Source organism: Sphaeramia orbicularis, chromosome 18 (assembly GCF_902148855.1).
Source record: "Sphaeramia orbicularis chromosome 18, fSphaOr1.1, whole genome shotgun sequence".
Classification (NCBI taxonomy): Eukaryota; Metazoa; Chordata; class Actinopteri; order Kurtiformes; family Apogonidae; genus Sphaeramia; species Sphaeramia orbicularis.
This window is the reverse complement of record NC_043974.1, coordinates 17,983,604-18,007,636: the sequence shown is the minus strand read 5'-3', so window position 1 is coordinate 18,007,636 and position 24,033 is coordinate 17,983,604. Positions and strand designations below refer to the sequence as shown.

At 36.6% G+C, this 24,033-nt stretch overlaps 1 protein-coding gene across 25 annotated transcripts in view; it reads right to left on the bottom strand.

The window, feature by feature from the left end:
- Window positions 1-24,033, bottom strand: part of ank2b (ankyrin 2b, neuronal) — a 293,858-nt gene that overhangs the window by 37,091 nt on the left and 232,734 nt on the right. For 17 of the 25 annotated variants that reach the window (XM_030161857.1, XM_030161856.1, XM_030161863.1 and 14 more), the window contains 19 exons: window positions 23,085-23,183; window positions 22,474-22,572; window positions 21,570-21,767; window positions 21,292-21,390; window positions 21,092-21,190; window positions 19,716-19,814; window positions 19,495-19,593; window positions 19,184-19,256; window positions 16,004-16,048; window positions 14,068-14,209; window positions 13,836-13,847; window positions 12,095-12,182; window positions 10,884-10,987; window positions 10,065-10,103; window positions 7,093-7,317; window positions 5,527-5,625; window positions 2,129-2,283; window positions 1,827-2,038; window positions 240-444 (listed from right to left, as the gene is read on the bottom strand). In XM_030161857.1, coding sequence (XP_030017717.1) covers window positions 240-444; window positions 1,827-2,038; window positions 2,129-2,283; window positions 5,527-5,625; window positions 7,093-7,317; window positions 10,065-10,103; window positions 10,884-10,987; window positions 12,095-12,182; window positions 13,836-13,847; window positions 14,068-14,209; window positions 16,004-16,048; window positions 19,184-19,256; window positions 19,495-19,593; window positions 19,716-19,814; window positions 21,092-21,190; window positions 21,292-21,390; window positions 21,570-21,767; window positions 22,474-22,572; window positions 23,085-23,183 — 2,191 coding nt within the window. The remainder of the gene's footprint in view (window positions 1-239; window positions 445-1,826; window positions 2,039-2,128; window positions 2,284-5,526; window positions 5,626-7,092; window positions 7,318-10,064; window positions 10,104-10,883; window positions 10,988-12,094; window positions 12,183-13,835; window positions 13,848-14,067; window positions 14,210-16,003; window positions 16,049-19,183; window positions 19,257-19,494; window positions 19,594-19,715; window positions 19,815-21,091; window positions 21,191-21,291; window positions 21,391-21,569; window positions 21,768-22,473; window positions 22,573-23,084; window positions 23,184-24,033) is intronic. The other 8 variants (XM_030161858.1, XM_030161860.1, XM_030161862.1 and 5 more) reach the window with 6 other exon arrangements.

The window sequence follows — 24,033 nt, the reverse complement described above, 5'->3', positions numbered from 1 at the left end:
AGCTGAATTTTTGCAAGACTGCAAGGATGAAAAATAACTGCCCTGGTAAAAGCATTAAAGTGAGACTTAAATATGAAAGTGACATAAATACGCTTAAACAAAAAACCGAGTCATCAATGTTAACTCTCAATAAATGAGCAACTTTGGCTGATCTAAGAGCTGTTTTACAAGAGTTTTTTTTTAATATTATGTGTGTTTGTCTCTGGTTGGTTTATGCAAATTCATGTGTGTTCTCTCACCAGTGATACTACAGAGCAGTCGTAAAGTGGGCGTGTCCCCTCCGAAGCCATTGAGGACCGGGTCAGCGTTGGTTTTGGGGACGGGGATGGTCATGGTGATGGGTTTATGGAACTTCCTCCTGCGGGGCTCTAAGGTGACGATGGGGCTAAAGGTGGCCTTGTTCCCCAGGATCTTCCTCACTACATCCACAAGCACTGGCTGGGCCTGGGAGGCAAATGAAAGCCACAATATTAACTTCAGAGGGTAATAAATGCTAGAAAAGGAATGAGGGAATAAGTGATGAAAAATACCAACACCAAAAACACTTGTTCAAACAGAAATGTTCCAACTCTTCATCCTAGCTCTTTATTTACTAAAATGTATTAGCAAGGACTGAAAATCTTGTCAACTTTTCACAGTAATAATTTATTTCAGTGGTCCCCTATTTGCTGGGTAATTTCTTTTTTTTTTTTTTCTTTTTTTTTAAATTATCTTTTTATTAGAAAGGCAAATGTCAGTCACAAACATTAATTACATAATCATTCAAAAACAAACAAAAAAACCCCCCCAAAAAACCCAATAGGATGGATACCAAAAGTTTAGATCATTATATCCATATTGCCCTTCTATAATTTCTTTTTTATGGACCCTTAATTTTGGTTAAAATGTTAATACAACAAAACAGAACAGGGGAGCGCACCACCTCACACAATCATAAACTCACATAAAAGCAGACAGATTAACACAAAGCACAAATACAATCAAATGAAATCAGAACTGGTTGGTTTTACATACTCAGTCCATTTAGACAATATATTATATATTTTTTTCTTTTTCAGCTTTGAGGGAAAAGGATATCTTCTCCATAACATAAATCTCATAGACAATTCCAATCCATTCATCAGTGGTGGGTGGTTCTACTTTTAACCATTTCCTCGTAAAACAGATTTCCTACTGGCTGCCATCAGTATAGGCAATAATTTTTTGTCTTTAATGTTCCGTGACTCAAACGGTAGATTGCCCAAATACATGGTTTCTGCTCGGTAATTTCACACAAACCAGACATAGGGCTGTGAAATATCTTAGAAGGAATTAATATTTAAATATATGTTCCTTTTCTTAAATTGATGGAAAAACATTTAGGGAAATTGGAGTTTCCAGTTTGATGCTAAAATGCAAGTGTTTACTGGATGATAATAAATAAATGAATAAATAATATTGTTGAATTATATTAATAGCAGTATTTTTTTTCTGTGGGAGGTAAATTCTATATATTGGTTCAATAACTAAACAATGGAGTAAAAAAAGTACAATACATCTACATATACATATACATACAAACTCTGAAATTAATCAATGAAAATGTGACACTCAAAAAATAACTCAAATTTTTAGTATAAAATCTAAATGAAAATTTTCACGACCACCAATGAGGTCAGTATAAAACAAAATAGAGAGAATTTTGTGCAAAAATAAAAAAAAAGAATAAATAAATAAAATGGAAAACTGCTGTGTAAAACGGCAAACTCAGAAATTCCAATATCCCACAAAAATCAATGTTACTGTGAAAAGAAGCAGACCCAAACATGTAACATGACCACAGTCACCTGCAGCCCGACCCTGATCCTCTTGGTGAGGGCCCCCTCAGGAAACACCGCCTGGACCTGAGGGACCACAGTGCTGCTCAGGATGCCTCCTTCAGGACCAATCAGATTACTGTCCTGCTTGATGCGTGACACCACTGCAAAGTATTGTGGGAAATCTCTGGTGATGATGCGGCAGATGCGCTTCCTCTCCAGCTCTTCCGGTGTGTCTAGCTCTAGAGCAAAGAAAAAGAAAAGGAATGTTATTGGAGCGAACTAAGGATCCCCTCATGGTGCAGTTGACCAGTAGACCTTCCCAAACGGACCCTCGTCCATGCCGTTGAGTATCTGGTTCAGCTCCTCCTGGGTGTGCTCACAGTGATGCTCCTTCCAGCTCTCTCCTGTCTCACTCCTCAGAATAACCAGTTCCCTCTCTTTCCCTCGCAGGGCAGCGAAGTGTGGGATCTCCACGATCACAGGCCTGGAGGAGTTCAGGACAGGTGGGTGACTACACAACTTCATGCAACATCTTCCTCATCTTCATCAAGTCTAGTGTGGGCTTTAGCTGTTTTGGTTAATCTAGACACTTACTATAACCTCTTTACTTTCTAGAAATTGCATGTTACACCTGGATTTAACACAGAACACAGTATGCAGACAGCTAGAATTAGTGACGATGAGCTGTTTTAAGCCCTCAGATGGAATGGGTCTCTGATTGGCAACACTTTCTGAAGAGAAATGACCAACCCCTAACTTCTAATACTGGACATTAATTTGCATAAAATTCAGATATGCCCTGAAAGCAGGATGAATCCTCATGTTTTTGTTTTTGTTTTTTTTTTAAAAAATAAATAGTAGTACCACGCAAAAGCCTTACACTACCAGTAGGTTTGTTGTTTTAGCAAGATTTAAATGACATATTACAACATGCATATGCATTTCTGAGTCCCTGTAAAAAGATATGACTGAAAGATGTAGGAAATAAAAGCGCATTAAAAACAAGAATTTCAGATTTTAAAAAAGCACACAGTTTCTCTATTGTTTAGTGTGACTTCGCTTTGTATTTAACATGTCATGAAGTCCTCTGGGCAGACGATATGGGATTTACTGCACTAATTTTGTGTTGTTTTACACTCATTCAATACATGTTGAATGTTTCTTATTGTTTGGGCTACTTTAAGCCATGAAGACCCAAAGATCCACTACCGACCAACACCATCTACTGATCTAAACTGTTTAGTACCTGTTGATCCACTAATTCTATCAATTCATGTAAATACTTGGTGTAAAATACAGTTTGTCATCTTTTAATGGTCATCAGATATGACCCATTTGGACATTCAGAGGCTTGTTGGTGAACGTGGACCCACCGTCATCGTCTACTACACAGGTGTCAAACATGCAGCCCGGGGCCAAATCTGGCCCGCCAAAGGGTTCAATCCGGCCCCTGGGATGAATTTGTGAAATGCAAAAATTACACTGAAGATATTAACAATCAAGTATGTTAATATAATTTTAGGTCAATTCAATCTAAATTGGGTCAGACTAGTAAAATACTATCATGTAAAGCTATGAATAACAAAAACCGCAAATTTTCCTCTTTGGTTTAGAGTAAAAAAAAAAAAAAAAGGAAAATTACACAAAAATCTTTAAATTTACAGACTAGACTTTTACAAAAAATGAGAATAACCTGAACAAATATCAAGAACCTGAAATGTCTTAAGAGAAGTATGTGAATTTTGACCAGTATTCTGCCTGTTATTAAATGTTTTGTGTATTTGTAGATCCACTGTGATCTGTAAGTTGGGATGCACATGTTTAAATGATAAACTGAGGCGTAATATTGTTAAAATTGTACTTATTTTTCGTAAGAATTTTCAGGTTGTTCATATTTGCTCATGTTATGTTCAAGTACAGTTTGTAGAAGTAAAGATTTTCATTATGGAATTGTACTTTTTTCACTCAAAAAACAGAGAAAACTTTGGAGAGGACATTATTTCTAAGTTCTTATTATATTATTTTTATTATTTTACTGGTCCGGCCCACTTTATATCATATTAGGCTGAATGTGGCCCCTGAACTAAAATGAGTTTGACACCCCTGGTCTACTACATTGATTCACCAGTAAAACCCATGGAGTTTGACCAATGACTGTGGATGGAGATGCCGGTTTTGACATTCAGTTATTGACATATTTCCTGAGAAAGTCACATTTTCTTCAGTTTTCACTGTTTATAATATAATAACCCTTAACTTTAATCTTAGTTTTAATGAAAATCTACATGATCAGAAAATTAAATGTAGGAAAATACATGATTTTCACTGAAAAACCACAAAATACAGAAGATAAATGACAATAATTGGTGATAAATCACTTCAGAGCGGTTAAATATAGAGAAAAATTCATTTGGCAACTGACACAAAAGTAGCACTGGGTCTTTATGGGTTAAGTAATGGAAACAGAAGTCACATAAATACAGACTGTTTCCTGTTAAAGCCATTTAGTTCACATTTGTGGGAGTTTTCAATATTGTGCACATTATTTCCCTTCATTTTCATGTATCTCAATAAAGAGCCAGAGAAATAGATATCATGCTCATCTTGTAAACACAACATAGCTAAAAGTGGAAGAAGACTTTTGCTCAGTAGTGTAATTTTTCAATAAATTACAAACTAAAACATCATTAAAATATCTAAATAAAACATACCTTTTCTGTCGTTATGTCAGACACTGGCATAATACTATAACTGAATTTGATTTTATGGGGCCTTAGTTTGATTTTTATACTACATTATTCCTCTGGGGTCAGGTTGAAATCCAGCACTGGTTCATGTTAAACAAAATATAGACTGTTTTCTGCACTGCAATGCACCAACAAACAGATTTCCTTAGTATAAAGCATTTTAGCATAATGGACAGCAGACAAGCATGATAAGATGTATCACTAGAGTCTGCAGCAATGCAAGTTCAGAGGGTTCAGGAAAAGTAGACTTAGACATGTAGACTTCTTATATGCAGTATTTAAGTATCAATGTGTTACTTTAATACTTACCTGATGTGTAAAATCAGAACAAGCTAGCTACAACAGACTGTATGTTTATAAAAACATGCTAAACTGAGAGGCACACACCAACGATGAGGACAGACACAGCTGACATAGCGGAGCTGCTGATATTTTCATGTGATACTTGACTTGTTTTTGGCCTCAGGATACATAGTAATGTATTCTCTGTATTTATTTTAGTAACTAAACAATGTTAGATGAGTAAAGAGCACTGAGGTCATCAGCTTTACAATTTGATGTGCCACAGAAAAGGCAGGAGACACAGTTTGATACCTGACCAATCATAATATAATAACATAATGGAGGACTTAGCATCATGTTTGACCTTATTACCTAATTTACAGGCCATGCAACTGTTTAAAGTTCACATGAAAATAGAAAAAAAATCTACTTGTAGCTCATAGTTATTAAGAAAATGAAAAGCATAAATACAGAGGTACACATAGAAAACAAGCTAAGCAGAGGAAATAAATAAATAGAGGGAGAATAAGCAGAGACATGATGTGTAAAGGGTAATAAGCTGCAAAAGTTGAAGGACACAAACAGTATGACAACACAATGATGTATGGACATGTTAACATCCACAGGAAAGATGAAAAGGAAAACACTGAGACAGCATCCATGGATTGTTTCATATGCAAAACTTTTTTCCACCCTACCCGAGAAATTTTGTGCCCGGCGGGCCGAGCTGGAGGATTCTGCTAACCAGACTCTCTCCCTCATTAAGAGGTGGAGGCGCACTGGGGAGGTGCAGTTTACTGAGTGATCGACCAAGCGTCCACACGCAGCAGAGAGGAAGAAAGAGCACACACATGCTTTGGTTGGGTGCAAAATAGAAACCTTGGGGAAGTATTTGCTAAGTTTGGTGAAATTTTCACAGTTTTTGCTATAAATATGGAGATCAAAAATGTACAAATGGAAATAGAAGTATGAGACAGAGTGAATCAAATAATCTAATAAATACAGACATAGGCAGAGGTTCTTATGCATGTAAAAATGTACCTTCATGTCTAATAATGAATGAAACAAGTCAATTAACAGTGGCTATGCTATTGTTTTATAAGTCAATGATTGTATTACATATTTATTTGAGTCTTTTAAAGCTTTTTAACAGTTTAGCCTCAATGTATAAGGTTTCTGAGGGTTTTTAAGGTGGTTGAATGATGAATTACAAGTGCTCAGACACCTGATTAAAATAAGAGTAACATCATTTGGTAGTTTAGGTCAGGGAGACCCCCCATCAGGTGAAGGGTATGCAGGTCACAGGTAAAGAGTGCTTACAAGTCATGAACTTAATAACAAAAATGCCTACAAAGTCATGATAGAGGTATAAAACCACTGGCAATGGGCAGAATGTTAGGCTACATATCAAACCAATCATGGTGCACTGGAGGTGCAGTTAATCAGAAAGGCTTTTCTATAGAGGGTGAAAGGGAAAAAAGGTTAAATAGTTAGACTGCAGCTGTTATTAAAGAAAACACAGCATGCAGAAGAGCAAAGATTAACAGATCTGTGGCGCTGGGAAAAAGCAAGAGCAGATACAGAAACATGTTTAGTAAGGCTGAGGCAGGGGTTAAATGAATCTGAAAAACAAAACGGCAGCAACTTGAAGTCATACAAATATTGGCGTGTATGCAGTGTCATGGCTCTTCATTTCTTGAAACAGTACCCCTCTCTCTCTTACCTGTCCTTTGGCGCCTTTCCACTTCATACTACTGATTCTAGTTGCCTTCTTAGGTTTTACATCAGGATAATGTTGTGGAAACTTTTAAGGTACTTTTTCTTAGCATCACCTTTATTGAGGTAAATACTAAATGATGCCAAAAGGCAATGATAACTACTGATTATAGAAGCATTGAAATCACTACATTATCATTGTGTGAGACTGGACTATTCAAACAGTCAAGTTCTTACACTCTATTCACTCATAATATTTATCTGTCTTCATTTATTGGACTATATCACTCATTATGTGGCAGCTTTGTTTGGAAGACGTTTTGTGTTGTGCTGAAGATGAAGCATCAGTGTTGCTATGACTACCAACAGAAAAGTGCCAATATACTCAAGATATATATATGTATATGTATTTTTTTTAAATAAAAAAAATCAGTTTAACTTTACAGGTTATTGGATGAATGATGTAAACTCAATAAAAGCTTGTAAAACTGGCAGACTACTTTTGGTTGTCGTCTTCTACTATTCATCATCGGTTCTTGTTGTCTTACCCAAGAAACTGGGCTCCAGACGGCCCCACCTCGATGAGCCTGCTGGCCAGACCCTCACCCTCCACCATCGGGGGCATGGTGGCCAGACGGTGCCTCTTCACCAGTCGACATGTGACCCGTGTAGGGGCGCTGCACTTCCTGGGCGGGATGATAATGCGTAGACCATTGTGCCGGCATCCACGCATGGCTCCGCCCCTTGCGTCCACCATAAAACTGACCAGGAAGCTGAGAGGGAACAGGAGAAATTGCCATATGTTAAATGCTGCCTTCAATGTCGTTGAGTATGCAAATACAGACACCATAAAAAGCAAAACACATCTGCAAAAAGTATTGACAGATGAAATAAAAAAGTTGTAGTAACCTCATATGGTTTGTTTTATGTTGTAGAAGAAAAACATGGTTCATTATGTAAAAAAAAAAAGACAACTTTTAATCTTGCTTGATCTAATGTAGAATATTCAACTGTAGAACAAACAGAGAAGTCATAAAAAACGTGTGAGAGGCAATTTTCAGTTCAATACAAAGACCACACATCGATTAGCATGGTTGTTCGAAAAACAGTAATTTCTGCAGCCAGGGGTCTCATTAAAAACAAGAACAAAAGACGGGGGAGATAATTTTAAGTATTGTTGAATCAGGGGAGTTGTTTTCACCACCATTCCAAATAAAATTCTACCTGACATGATAAAAACAGAAATAGTTTTGCAGAAAATATAATGCATTAATTCTATTCACAGCATGTTTAGTGATGTATACTTTTCATTCTAATGAAATGTCTCTGAGTAAAGTTAAATAATAAATATAAGTGACAGGGATGTAACACCACTGACAGGTAACCTAATGAAATGGGTCATAATTACAGATTTCTCTAATGTTGGAAAAATTATCATAGCAGTGACATTTATTTGGATATTTTAGTGTCAACTGTTACATAATTCACCTTTAACCAAATAACTAAACAGTCTTTGTATCTGTTAACATCTTGCATTTTACCAAAAGTACCAAGAAAAACAATCTATGTGATGATCACTTGAATAATTTTGGGTTTGTCTCAATATTGAACAGGAAGGGTGATGAAAAGCTCCATGTCCATCATATGTAACTATGTATGTATGCATGTACGAATTTGGCTTTTACTTCACACCACATGCAAAGTAGCACAATATTTATATGAATATGGATCACACATCTGAAGGAGGGGGGGGTATGGGTTCAATGAGGTGATGTTGCAGTGTAGTAACTATTCCAAATACTGGTGTGATACTGATATTTTTGCTGTGCCTTTAATCAAGCAAAGACAAGACACAGGAAAACGTGTTATTGAAATGAGCAACAACACACACCGGCGTCCTTCACTGTTGTAGCAGTTAGCACGCTAACCTGGTGGATTATCTTAACCCATAAAGACCCAAACAGCCACCAGCAGCTAAAAGGATTCACTGATTTACGATGTCTAATATCTGTAGAGCCCCTAACCTATTAATACATGTAAATAATTAGTATAAATACAGTTTGCCATCTTTTCATGGTCATCAGATATGACCCATTTGGACATAATGTGGAAACACTGTCATCTTCTACAACACTCATTCAACAGTAAAACCCATGGAGTTTGACAAATGACAGAAGTCGTAGATGCTTGTTTTTATGTTAAGTTGTTGATAACTTTGCTAAAAAAAGTCACTTTTTCTACAGTTTTCTCTGTTGTAAAATAATAACCTTTGAATTTACTTAGTTTTAATGAACATCTACATGATTAGTAAATTAAATATAAGGGAAAATACCTGATTTACACTCAAAAATGCAAGATATGACTCTAAATGTGACAGATGCAACCAGGAAATCTTTCATACGTTTCACCAAATTAAGCAACTTTTGGCAATCGATATTTAATTTCTTTTCAGAGATCTTTGAAACCCTAACAGAATGTCATGTACTCACTGCAATATTTGGAGTGATTCCACAGAATACACGCCTCAACAAGAATTTTAAGAACATCATTGCTGTCACAACTTTAATAGCGGCTCATTCTACTTAAATGGAAAGACAGAAATCCATTGATATTCAACCTCTGGATTAAAGACCTTATGGACTATCTCTCGTTAGAGAAAATAAGATATACCACAAAAGGCAAGCGGCCAAATTCTATGCAATGTGGCAGCCTGTCTTATCATATATTAAAAAGGAGGACACTAACAATTTCTCATCGTAACTAAGGATAAACTGTATATATATTTTTCTTTTCTTTATTTTAATTAATTTTATTTTTTGTATTCATTTTGGATGCATGTGTTTATATATTTTTGGTTGAGTATGAGGTGCATCAGGGTTGGGATTACATAACTATGTTGTTATATTTTATGTACATTCAATTATACAGTTATGATTGTTACAATATGAAAATTCAATAAAAAAGAAGATATAGAGGAAAATATTATAATAAATGGTGATATATCACTTAAGAGAGGTTAAATGGCGGCGCACTAAGTTGGCGACACACTAAGTTTTCAGCAGCTCGATGCCCTAACATCAATCTTAATTTCGTTTGATGTACTGTACATTGTACTGTGCTGTCAAATGACAATAAAAGCTATTCAATAAAAGCTATTCTGAAATGGAGGGAAAAATCCATGTGGGAACTGCCACAAAAGTAGCACTGGGTCTTTATGGGTTAAGCTGAATATTGTTTTATGTATAAGTATTCCTTGTGCTAAATGGTATGTCAGTGTAAATATACAATGTATTACATAAACAAACAGGATCTTTAACTTTCACCGCCTCTGACATCTCATGGGTTATTTGATTCTCCATATCACATAAGAAGGAAGAACACATGTATAAGACGATGCCAGTTAGAGACGGTGACACACATATACACCTCTCCATCAGGAGAGCACACTGTGAGAGGAGGAAGAGAATGATGATGAGGAGGAGGAGGAGGACAGTGATGGAACCAAGGTGCAGAAGGTCACCTGCTGTGGTCTCCATGATCATGGCACGGAGAGGAATGGCTAAAACGCAGAAACAGTTCAGAGAAGAAGAGGAAAGAGAAGAAGAAGAAACCCAGAGAGGAAAAACAAGCAGGTATGACACAGCTTCTTACAAAACACATTCAACAAATGCTACAAATGAACTGAGTTTCAGTACTGTGTATTGTAGGGGAGTGGAGCAGATCGATAACTTCATAGTCATACATTACAATAAAAGTGCATTGTACTAAAAATGCAAATAGTCTACATATATTACATGTAACCAAAGAATACAGACTCTTTTATTTTACAGACTATGAACACAGATGTGGAAAGAAAATGAAGATGTTTTCGCTATGTCTTAGCTACATAAGTAACTGTTTCTTCATTTTAATGTGTTTAATGTAAATCTGTTGTTATATTGTGTATAAATAATAACATTTTAACATCAAATTAGAAGTCAGAACCTTACAATAATTGCACATTAAAATAATAATGTGCTAAACACCAGTAACAGCTGTCATGTGTTTAAGCACTCACTATTCTAATTATGTAATTCACTAAAGTCAATGAGCTGATTTAGAAACACTATGATTACAGATTATTGCCACGACTAGAACATAACAGCAGCTGCGCCTTTTGTTAAAATGTTTAAGCATTTTCATAAATTTGATGACAGTGTTTGTAAATTCATGAACACACAGGATATCTCACACATTTCCTTACATTACAGACACTTATGCTTATAATTTATAGTGTTTTTAGGTTGAAATATTTGGGCGTCTAGTCATTGTGAACATGTTTTCTCCAGCCTGTACTTACCCAGAGTGAACAGGACTGGAGGATAATGCCACGTTGTCCAGGTTCTCTGTGCCCCAACTGAGTCGGTACGAATCTCTCTCATTCTCCCTGGTAAGAGTCGAAACCTGGAATCAAATAAAGGCATAAACTCAGTTATCAGTTGTACTAAAGATGGTGGATTTAACATGAGTTCAAGGAATGAAAACAACTGTGTAAAGATTGCATTTTAAGCACAAACGTCGAAGCAAAGAAAGAAATATCCTACCAAAGAAATAAGGTTAAAGAAAAGATACTGCATAGTTTCATAAAAGGAAAGAATATCATTAGCCTCGTAGCATGATAAGTCATACACTATATGGACGAAAGTATTGGGACACATTGAATTCAGGTGTTTCTTTTCTAATAGGGGTCTGGGATACAAAACAATAATGACGAATGTCATAACATAGTTTTATATTGGGATAAATATCATATTGATTATTAATATTGATGTTTATAGCTCATTCTTACAGCTGTAGCCATGATGTGTCCCAATATTTTTGTCCATATACTTTAATGGAAGATTTTTCTTCCAATGCAAAATGTGAAGAAAGTAGGTGGTTATTTCAGTCAGAGCACAAAAAATATTTCAGAAATTTAGAAGTAGAACATTCAATATCATAGTCATGGAAAAAAAAATCATGAAATTAAGAAATTAATCAAGAAATTAATCAAGAAATTAAGTAAAAACCATCTCTAAGGCATTTTGGAAGCAAAGATAACAATTAAAAAAAACAAAACTAACCAACACAATGATATTTATCACAATATAAAACTATATTATGACATTTTTCATTCTGTCTTGTATCCCAGACCCCTGTTAGAAAAGAAACACCTGAATTCAACATGTTGTTCATATAGTGTAAATTTGGGCAATTATGCTATGAGGCTAACAATACAATAGTGTTCCTTCAACACACAAATTAGAGCATACAGAATATCTGACTTCTAAAACACTAAGAAGCTCCTTTTGACCCATAATGTAGTATTCCAACTCAAATATCTGACTAAAATAATAGCATAAAAACATATATAGGCAGCACCAAGACTATGCTTCTATTTGCTTTTGCTTTGAATTGTTTGTGCTCTTTGTCTTCTGTCTTACTTGCTCAATGCACAAATGAACAGTAACATGATTTTGCTTTTGATTTCAGCCTAGCTTGCTGTGAATGGAATGCTCCGTCTTGTTCTACCTGGTGACTGGTGAGCATGTCGTCCATCATGCTTTCGTGTTTCGGGGAGTAGTAGCTGTGGTGGGTGGGGGTGAAAGACCGGTCTGAACTGGAGTAGAAAAGGAGAATGTCAGTAAAGCTCAAAGTTTATAAAGACAACAGATCAGAGCAGAGTAGGAAACACTGAGGAGAACAGGTAAAGCATGTCTGAAAAGTAGAGGTCGCTCAGTATGTGTTTTTTAGGTCAGTAACGGTGGACTAACATACTGCTGCAATTATTACAGTTATGTATGCAGTCCTGACTGATTGTAATTTTCCACATGGGATACATTTCTAAGCTTGGTATATCATGGAACTTAATTTGTAGAAAACTTACTTTTGTGCAGCTTGCATATATTTTTCTATATTTTCAAATTGCAGTTGTAATTAATCTTTGAAATCTAGAGGTTGCCACTTCTTAAGCCCCTTGAGGGTTTTTGGTAACCATCCATCACAATTTTTAACCAACATGTATTTATGTGCATGTTTTTTACTATGTGAAAATAAAATAAAATATATAAATAAATAAATAAATAAATAAACAAACCCATGAAGACCTAGTGCTACTTCTGTGGCAGTTCCCAAATTAATTTTTATCTTTTATCACAATTTATTATAATATTATCTTCTGTATTTTCTGTTTTTTCAGTGAAAATCAGGTATTTTCCTATATTTAATTCACCGATCATGTAGATGTTCATTGAGGCTCAGGTTAAAGTTGTGGGTTATTATATCAAAAACAGAGAAAACTGAAGAAAAAGTGACTTTTTAAGTAAAATATATCATTAACTGAACATAAAAGTGTCTCCATCCACTGTTATTGATCCAACTCCATGGGTTTTACTAGTGAATCAATGTTATAGAAGTTGACAGTGTTTCTACGGTAACTACGGAGCCTCTGAATGTCCAAATGGGTCATATCTTTAATTTACCTCATTTACTTACATCTATTGATAGGCTTAGTGGTTTAGAAGTTAATAAACATTTTAGATTAGGCTATTTGGGTCACCAGTGGCTGTTTGAGTCTTTGAGGATTAAAAATTAAAGACAATTTTTAGCTATTGTGGAATTACTTACATGTATTGATGGGATTAATGGATCAACAGGTATTAAACTGTTTAGATCAGTAGATGCTTTTGGTTGGTGATGGATGTTTGGGTCTTGGGTCTATGGGTTAAAATACTGGAAATGTAATTTTACTTCTAAACTGTTAAAATGCTTTTAAGCTGTCAGTAAGGTTTCGACCATATGCATCGTCATTTTTCACACTGAACTGGAAGGAAAAGTACAAATAAATGTACTTTTCTCATTTCAGCATTGTTACTGTTGTTGAGTGTATGCTTTATGAGACAAAATAGAGCATTTTTAAAAGAATATACCTTATTAGATACTTAATTAAAAAAGGCGAATAATGGGTAGACCCCTACTGAAAAGAGTTTGCTTCCTACCCTGCATCTTATGACTTAATGAACATTAATCAGGAAAAGATAATGATATAAAACAGATGAAAGGAGTCATATCACACAGATTGAGGTTAGGGCTGAGGAGGGTGAACTCAGTCTGGCAAAAGTATAAATAAATAAAAGAGTTTATATTTGGAAAAGTTAAAATGGTTGTTCCAAATGCAGTGAGCCCCCCCCTCAGCCCTGATCATCGGTTACAGTTGACTTGAGTAGTGCTGAAGGGTTCAAAGGCCACATATTCGGCCAGTGTCAGCACATACCTTTGCATTCGACTATGGAGGCATGACAAGGGAGACCAACGATGACGAATGAGCAGGAGAGGTTGCAAAACACACACACAACACATAAAATACAGGCAGTTAGTGGTTTAGTGAATTGTCCGCAAAAGGAGTGATGCGTTTGTGCAATTATCACACACTTATTTATAAAGTTAGAAAGTAAATAGTTTTAAAACATGTAGTAGATGTTAAGATGAGATAGAGTTGGATTTACCTGTCAGTGCGTCCGCCCTCGAGGCTAAAGCGCAGGTAGTTCATTCCGTCCAGATACTGTCCTGGCAGAGAGTCGTCTCCCAGCTCTCGGAGGTCCTCAGCCCTTAGGTACTCCCCCCCATCACCTGTCATTGTGTCATCACCTTGGGAGAACACAGAGGAGGAATTATATTTACGACAAAGACGGACTGAACAAATGAACTCCCCGGGTTTTCAGAACAGCTGGAATTTCTTAAAGCATGTGATGACGCTACATGTTTAGACAGAGTTTGTGTGGTAGTTGACATTAGCTCCTCCTCGGTCTGATACTAGACGACAATTAAAGGTAAAAATATGAATCTGATGGGGTTACTGTACAGGTATGAGTCCATAATACATTCAAATTCAATCTTATTTTATATGTTTTTAAACTGTTGGAGAAAGAAAAACACTCAAGTGAAGTGCCATTTACCATTTTCTTAGTTCTTCTTTATGTAAATCTTATTTATCTGTACAAATAAGCCAAACTAGCTCCATACCGCATCAGCTTTCTTTAGCAAGTACTACCTGATGCAACACTTCGCAGTCTACTGTACTGCACAAATGCATTGCAGCTATAAAAACAGTGTCTACTAACTTAATTTCCTGTCTTTATTTTCGCTGCAAATCTGTGCAAAGCAACACTTTCTAGTGCAAAGCGTGCTTTTAATATCTGACAGCCAACTGATGCTTGTTATGCCAGCAGTCTATTATGTGCTTGTGTTATCTGCTCTGTAGTGCCAAAGCTGTACTGCTGTTTCCTCTACTGTACAGCAGGAGGGAGCATCACTGCTGACTGCAGATTAACCTGGGCCAAAACACTCCACATATTCACCAGTTCACCTGGACCTTTAAAATGAGCCTCACATTCTCAGGTCTATTTACATGGAATAAATGCAGTAAAATAAGGTATCACAACTTGTATATGACTGTAAAAAGGACGTACAGAAAACAATAACTCATTTATATTAATTGTTCTGTTTGTATAAGAAAAAGGCAGTGAAGTAGATGATTAATATAAGTTCTTTTTTTATTTTTTGCATTTTAAGTAAAATATTACCAGCAACTATATCACAGTCAAGAGTTATTGACTGATTATAGCCATATTCAATTTATCTCATAGAGAATCAAGACAAAAGAAAATGATCCATTAGAATGCAAAACATCTGAAGAACTGAGTCTTCAAATGTAAAAACTCTGACGATGTTAGAAAAGCTTTTTAAAATAGACACCATGCACCATTTGTTGTTTTGTCTTGTGTGTTTTCTCTGTGGCTAAAATTTGCTTTTCCAATACTTTTTACTGTTATCTCACCCATAAATTGTCACAAATGCTGCTTAAATTGTAGCAAACAACCTAAAACCTAGTCCACACATATACCGGTAGTTTTAAAAATGGAGTTTTTCTTCTCAAAAAGGTCTCATCTACACAAAAACAGCTAAAGTTCATTTGAAGGAGTAATTCCACGATGTCGCTGTATCACTTACACAATGATAATATAGTTTACTCTATGGAAAACCAGCAGATCATTATGTAACCCTGTGTCGGCACGTTGCCCAATAAGTCAAACAAAGGTCAGAACATTCATTTTTTGGCTTTTAATGTCATAATGTGCCATTTTTCCTGTCTACATACATAACATCAGTGCGTGGATTCTCTAAATTTGTTCATATTTGAAAGAGGTTTCCAAAAATTTTCATTTCCAAAGCCAAAATGCATAGAAAAATCTATGTTTACCGGTGTACATGTGGACTTGGCTGAGGCCGGCGGGCAGCAGATGGTAATGGTGTCATAACAACATGAGCCTGAGAGTTCAGTGCGTGACGGTGCAGCTATGTTGATATAAAGCTGTAGCTGATTTTGGCCCAAGTCTGACAGAAAGCGTTATGTTACTGCAGCAGAACAAGTGAGTAACATACTGTAGTTAGACAGAGAGGTTCTGGTGCCAATAGTATAGAGGCTGCCTGAGGAGGGAAATGTACAACAGAGACATAAAGCAACATTTTAATGGAATGCTCCTGTTTCTATTGAGTCTTTTCCTCGAAGTAGGTCACTACACATATAATTAAGTCAACATGATACAATACTTCAATTACAAATTCGCCCCAAACATCACAAACATCATCTGTGGGCTGTTACATCAAAAGAATCTAGTACGGCTAATGTTAATAGAGTCTTGTAGGGTTTGAAACTAGCTTTGAAGTGACAACACTGTGGATAAATTAGCTGTAATGTCATATTTGGTTTTGCTCTACTTTTCTTCTATTTTCTCTGGAGGATAAATGATAGTGTTGCTTTCTAATCTAAAACATTTTCTCTTGTGTTACTTCGTGTCCTCTGGCTTTCCTGCATGTGTTATATCCGAACAGAATGTGACAACAGAGGGGAATAGTATTATTTAGCGTTCGTTTTCTTTGTGAATGTTAGTATAAAATCAGGAAGTGGGCACAAATAAAAAGCCAAACTCTGCTTAAAGTCAAAGTAATCTCACTTCCTGTCTGCTACACATACACACAAATGACAATGTTAAAATGACAAACAGTGCCTGAGAATTGTTTCTTGGAATATTTGTTTTCAATGAACATGCAGTAAATAAGTGTCCAAGTTTTATACAAATAAGAGAGTAATGAAAGTAAAGTATGTGATAAATATAATAGTACATAATATATAATAGCACATCAATTCAGCTAGCATTAAGCTCTCTTTCTTTAATGTACTCTGGTTAGAAATTCAACTTTGGTGTTATTTTTTTTCTGTTACTAATTTCCAAATCTCATATTAGTTAATTCAGCAACATGTAATTAAAACAGCGGTTGCTCCAGACTCATTCATCATGCATAACACACCATCTCCCTGCGTAGAATCAGCACAGCAAGCCTTCAAACCAAGCTGCGTGCTGAATACCTTCAACATCCATGAAGTCCTCAGACATAAAGTCATCATCAATGGCTTTGAAAGCTGTGGGTGGACACACAGTCACTCATTCTTTTGCCTCCTTAAATCTACACGTTGTAGAAAAGCTCTCTGATCTCTTCTCAAAAGGGAGGAAAACAGTAAAGAAAAACATAACCCTGGGGCTTAAATGTGCATCCTGGGTAAATGTAGGTTGTTTTTTTTAACACTTTGTTTTTTAAGAACATGTAACAGATATGGACCTACAGAAGGAAGACAAAAAAAAAAGAAATGCAAACCTCAAAAGAAAAAGAACATAGTGGATTGCCATGTCTCTACAGTTTGCTCCTGTGTTCTTATCAATAGGATCGTCCTTATCCTGTTGTCGTATAAACAGACCATTTCTACCACTTTTCTCGACATTGTTCTTCTTGAGTCCTCATCTTATGGGTCAACAGTTACATTACATATATCTCACTCACAATTTTTTGCCAGTCATGCTGTGTTGGCGGATCTGCTTTGTACTATTTTCTTGTGATTGTTTTCTTGCAGGTGGCTAACAAAATTTTCAGTAAATGTCATTGCCTGACATATTGAGCAGATAAATAGTACACTTGACTTTAAGTAATTCCCTGGTGAACATTCTCCCAAAAACGTAAATGTATGTTTTGTGAAACATATGTGAAACAAACGTAAGTGTTGGGGGGATATATGTGGAAGAATATCACAAATATAATTTCTGGAAGGTAACAATTAAGTTACCTATAGTTCTAGTGAGTCATAACCCATCAGTATTAGGAGCCACACTAATTCACACTGATATTACACTAAACTCAAAAATGTGCATAAACTGATCCATTTGGAAGCAAAGGGACAATGTGACCCACAATTTCAGTGGAAATTGTCATTTCTGCATTTCATTTTCCCTCAAAAATGTAAAGTTGATGAATTGATTGAACTGATTTTTGCTGGAGTCTTAACTGTAACAGCAAAATATCAGTTGTAGATCGAGGTCCCACAATGCACTTTTATACAATTATAATTACAGTATATATATCAGGCACATGAATCTTTTCTGATTCTGAAAATATTTTATCCCTTAAAAAATCTAAACAGCTGATCTAAAATGTTTATTAACCTGCGAACCACTAATCCTATCAATACATTTAAATGGTAAACAGTAAAATGTAGTTTCTCAGCTTTTCAATAGCATCACATTTGTCTTTATGTGGACGTTCAGAGGCTTTGTAGTAAACTTGGAAACACAGTCATCTTCTGCAAAATGACTGTTATTGTGGAAGCTTGTTTTTATGTTCAGCTTATGATAAATTTAGCTGAAAAAGTCACTTCTTTTTAATTTTTCTCTATTCTGATAAACTAACCTTAGAATTTACTTTCAGCTTCCATGAAACTCTAAATGATCAGTAAATTAAATACAGGAAAATACCTGATTTTTCACTGAGAAATGTAAAATGCAGAGGATAATGTTATGAAGAATGGTGATAAAACAGTTAAATGCAGAGTAAAAAAAAAAAACAATTCGGAAGTTACCATAAAAATAGTTCTAGGTCTTTAAGGATCATTTAATTAATCCTAAATATGAGTATATTATAGTACTTTTGAAAGATATGCCATATAAAGCTGTATATGTATTAGTGTGTTATGGCAAAGTATGATGGGTACAAAGCAGGAAGCTCATAATTAAGAAATGCATAGATAAAAGATTACGTGTATGCATGTATGTGTACTTGTATGTTGTGTATAAACGTATGTATGAGTATATGGACGTATGAGTGTGTGTGAATGTATATATAAATACAAAAGAGTAATGCAAAAGGAAGGAGATAAATATATACAATTAATATTTTATGGAGAAGGGGCGGGATTAAATAAGTTGTACTTCTTCCCATCCCTTTTCGGGCATGTAAATGAAACTATTGTGCTGTTCTTCTGTCTAAGATTGTCTTGATTGTTGATTTTTGTATTATTATTTATGTTTTATTTGCTCACATTTATGTTAAATTTCATTGCATGTTCAAAATAAATCACTAAAATCAAAAATCTAAATATCACTCCACTGGAGTTTGCTGTGGAAAATAAAACGCGGTGCTGCTGGACATGTCGTTAAGTATCTTTCTATCCAAGAGGCTACAATGTGTGTTAATGTGTGTTAATATTGACAGACTCTTGTGTCCAACAGGACTCACCCTCTTCGTCCGAGACATCCAGCACTTCAGTCATCGTCTCTGGCACATTCAGCTTGTGTTTCTCTGTCACCGTCTGGCAACATGGACGGAAAAGGATTTCATTAAGTGTAGTACTCATCATGTCAATCAACCTCTGCAGATAATGCGAGGCTGACAAAATACCAGGAGAAGTGGTGTAAAGCCTTCACTGACTGATGTGTTCATAACTTATCACATCTATTCTAACACAGACTCCTGTTGTGTTTAACATAATAAGACAGAAATTAAACATAACATTAGAATTTTAGGTGAATATTGCGTGTGTGACATACCGTAGTGGTGGTAATGATCTCCTCGGTGACGACTCTCAGCGTGTCCACCACAGAAATGTAGCCCAACCTCCGAGCAATACCCAGAGCAGTGTTACCATTCTGAACAGGAAAATACAGTGAATAGCATGAACAAATACACATTCATATACTTGTGTGTGTGTGTGTGTGTGTGTGCGTGTGTGTGTATGTGTGCGTGTGTGTATGTTCGTCTGTTCACGCACCACAGTGGTAGCGTTTGGCTTGGCTCCATATTGTAGCAGTACATTAATGATGTGTGTGTTTCCTTGCTGGGCTGCCTGGTGAAGGGGAGTGTATCCGTTCTGAAACAATAAATAGAAATCGAAGTGACCAATTAAAAGTCCAACGAAGAAATGTATTACGGACAGTTACACACATACAGATTTTAAAGGGGTCATATTTTGCTGAACCCATTTTTATTAGTCTTCGGTACATTTATTTGTGTATTTGGACTCTAATAGTTCATAACGTTTCAACCCTCCAGGTGCTGCAAAACTATCTTTATATTCATTTTGTCAAAAATCAAGTGGATTTCTACAACCCGTTTTAATTCCTGCCTAATTTGTTAAGTTTCATAACTAGTTACATCACAAATTTTGCACATATAAGGTCAAGACTTCTGACCAACATTTCTCCGAGTACAACAATTGTTTATCAGCAGCAGCAGTTGTAGTTCATACTGAAAATATGTCCAAACTTCAAGCCGATTACCTAAAATGTTCAGTTGTTGGTTACATTAATGAACACAAGTGGCTGAACGGGACAGAGCAGCACAGCCAAAAACCTATAGGGGGTGGAGCATGAAGTGGCTCATTTGCATTTAAAGGGCCAGCGCTTAAAACGACCTTTCTGGTGTCATTACTCAGAAATATAGTTAAAGATGGACCTGTGGAGTTGAATTAATGAAGAACTCTGACCCAAGCATAGCATTTACAGTTTATGTAGACCACAGGGAAATGTTCTGAAATGTATAATTCCATTTAAAAAAGCAAAATATCACTCCTCTAAGGTGAAAGGACTTTTTAAGAACCACTGGAAACCATGTTGGGTTTTAACTGATCTTTATACTAATCCTGTTGATACACCGTACAAAAACATGCACCTAAAATAATTTAAAATTGTGACATTTGTGACAGTGACAAGTTTTTTCCTACTCAAAATTTCAGGGCATTAATAATAATAATGGATTAGATGTATATAGCACTTTTCTATTTACACATACTCAAAGCGTGTACATTGGATCCATTATTCATTCCCACTCTGGTGGTGGTAAGTTACATGTGTAGCCACAGCTGCCCTGGGGCTGACAGAAGCGTGGCTGCCAATCCACGACCACCACCAAACATTCACATGCATTCAGACTTCAGTGCAAGTAGGACTGGAGGCGAGGTGGGTGAAGTGTCTTGCCCAAGGACACAACAGCACATGACTAGGACAGAGCGGAAATCGAACCACTCTATCTTCTGAGCCATGGCCGCCACATACAGCTTTCAAATAATAATACGACTAAAAAACAACAGTAATTTTTCAAACTTCTGTATCAATCAAGCTGAGATGGTTTTCTGAACCTTGGTCTCACCTTGGTCTTAGCATTTACGCCGGCTCCATTCTGTAGCAGGAAGTTGACCATCTTGGCGTTTCCATAGTGACAGGCCACAATAAGTGGGGTGTAGCCCAACTATAAAACAACAACAAAAATATATTCAAGGCTCTGACAAAAACCCAAGAACTTACATGGAGAATCCCTGTAAAACAGCGCTGTTACGATGACGCTCTTACTTTGGTCTGCTGGTCGAGGTTGGCACCGTGCTTGGCGAGAATCTCAGCAACGGCGACTTTGTCCTCCTGAGCTGCCAGATGGAGGGCAGTCAGGCCGCTCTGCATGTTGGACACAAACACATGGACTGTTACTATGTTCGTAAGTGCCAAAACTGCTGAAGACAGAACGTCCTATTCTTTCCTAACCAGCTACATGACGTTTAGTACAACAAGAATTAAAAGGAAAATATACAGAAATGCTCAAAGCTGTAAAAAGAATTCATTCTCTTGGACTGTACCTTAGTGGAAACGTTGACCTGAGCCCCCTTGCTCAGGAGCAGCGCGGCCATGTCACTGTGACCCTCCTGGGAGGCCAGGTGCAGTGGGGTTACGCCCTGTTTGGTCAGGATGTTGGTCTCGGCGTCGTACTGCAGCAGCACTGTGGCGATTTCCATCTGGTTCTTCTTAGCCGCAATGTGGAGAGGGGTGTAGCCATTCTGATTCATGAACACAGGAAAGAGACACTTAGTTAACATAATACATCCTCCTGAAACCCAGCAATGCAGTTTTGCTCTCTGTAGGGGACAAGAGTTTCAAAGCATTACTTGGAAAAAAAGTCAAAAAGGAGGAGGATATAATAAAGGTGAAATTTGAGAAAAAGGAGAGGTGCATTATAGAATATAAGGCCTGAAAGACTTTTTCTTGCAGTTGTTTCGTTGAATAATGCACTCATTTAAAACAATTCTGTATGCTGAACTTAACCTCTGAATCTACATGAATATTTTAATCATTTTCTAAGTATAATTAATCAGACTATATGATAGTTCACATGCATTCCCCCATTTTCTTATGGATTGTCAACCTAAAAATGAGTAGTCTATATTAAACATATAGGCTATCTTCTTCTGAACCCGCTTTATCCTCACCAGGGTTGCGGGGGGTGCTGGAGCCTATCCCAGCTACCTATGGGCAAACATATAGGCTATGCTTAAATGTTGATTTAACACTGCCAGAACAAATTCACTCTGCCATGTTTAGCATCACTTGTACAGAATGGTGTATCAAAATGTGTACTTATAAAGTTCAAATGAGTCATGTGATGTTCAGGATCAAACCAGTAAATAGACAGAGAGTCTTTCAGATAATTAATATTAAGTCGATTTTTGCACCAATGGCCTGCCTCTGTCCACTTCACACTCTCACCTTGGCCATGGTGTGGGGGGACGCTCCTTTGTCCAAAAGCAGGAGCGCCACCTTCTGGTTATCGTAATGTGCTGCGACATGGAGCGGGGTGAGTCCATTCTGTAAGGGATGGATGGTGAGTGCACACAGATTAAAGAGCAGTTAGTGCTGTAAGAAGCCGTTAAGACCAGTCTAAACACAGAGTTAATATCAGGGTTATAAGGGTTAACACTGCAAGCTGAGATGATCCAGAGTTATATTAGACAGCAGAAGCTGGAAGGACCGCTGGGTGGATCCTTGTGCAGTTGTAGTGTTAGGAGCACGGACGAACATATTTAAAGAAAAAAAAGGAATCTTAATGTAAAAAGGTGCCTGTTAACTGTTTTTGTTTTCTGGAATAAAACATAGTTAATCCAAACAAAGGCTAATTTTATCAAAACTAGTCTTACCGGAGCTCTTGTCGTCAACTTAACAGAACAGATAAATAGCAATGCATCATTTACATTTAAGTCCATACAGTTCATTACATTAACATGCAAGAAAAGGCTTCATTAAAACACTGCATAACTGTCCTACTACATCATTCTCTTTCCTTCTAATATTAATAGCATTTAAGTTGTTTTGAGGCATACCTTTCCAGCAGAGTCAGGTGGAGCACGGCGCTGCAGCAGAAGCTTGGCCACATCCAGGCTTCCATACTTGGAGGCCACATGAAGGGGAGTAAACCCTTTCTGTGGAGATAAAGAACAAAAGAGCGATTATACCTCAAAACATGGGGCATTTTAAACCATGTTAACACAGATTATGACATAAACAAGTCGGATTCATTATTTTTTAAGCCATATACAGTCCATAAATAGCTGAACAACAAATAACATAAATGATACAAACACTTGAAAGAAGTTAAAAATACATAATACACCACTTTAAATGGGCATATATCAAATAATTCATCATACAGACGTGACTCATCATTATTGACAGCACTAAAGAAGTGAGCGCTGATAAGATCATCTGATCATCAGTACATTTATAGAAGTGTTTAGGGACAGAGTTCTATGGTCCTGTCTGATTATCTCCTCTTTCAGTACAAAATGTGGTGTTTTAATATGTTGCAGTGCTCGTTAAGTCATCACATAAACTTTGTAGTGAACAAGCAACAATGAAAGTATCAAGTAAGTTCTGCAGTTCTTCTGAAAATGTCAATCGTTTCATATTGGCAAAGCATTTCACTGACACCTACCAATATGCTGATGCAACTACAGGTAAATTAGGAAAAAAGCTATGTGAGTTATACTATAAGGCCAGCAGAGGGCGCCCTTTAACCATTTTATAATACAAAATCAGCCTCAGGCTGACAAAAACCACATGATCAGCCTGTTTGTGACCCAGCCCTGCCCATAGAGGAAGCACCCCTTTGTTCATCAAACCCTGGATTATGTTGGATGTGACAGATATAAGGGGAATAGGATGTAGACGTGGGGGGATGGAGAGGGGGAGGTTCTCTTGACATTGAGATCGGAGAGATTAGTACTACTGTAAACACGTTAGGATGGATGATAGATGTATGTATGAATTCAT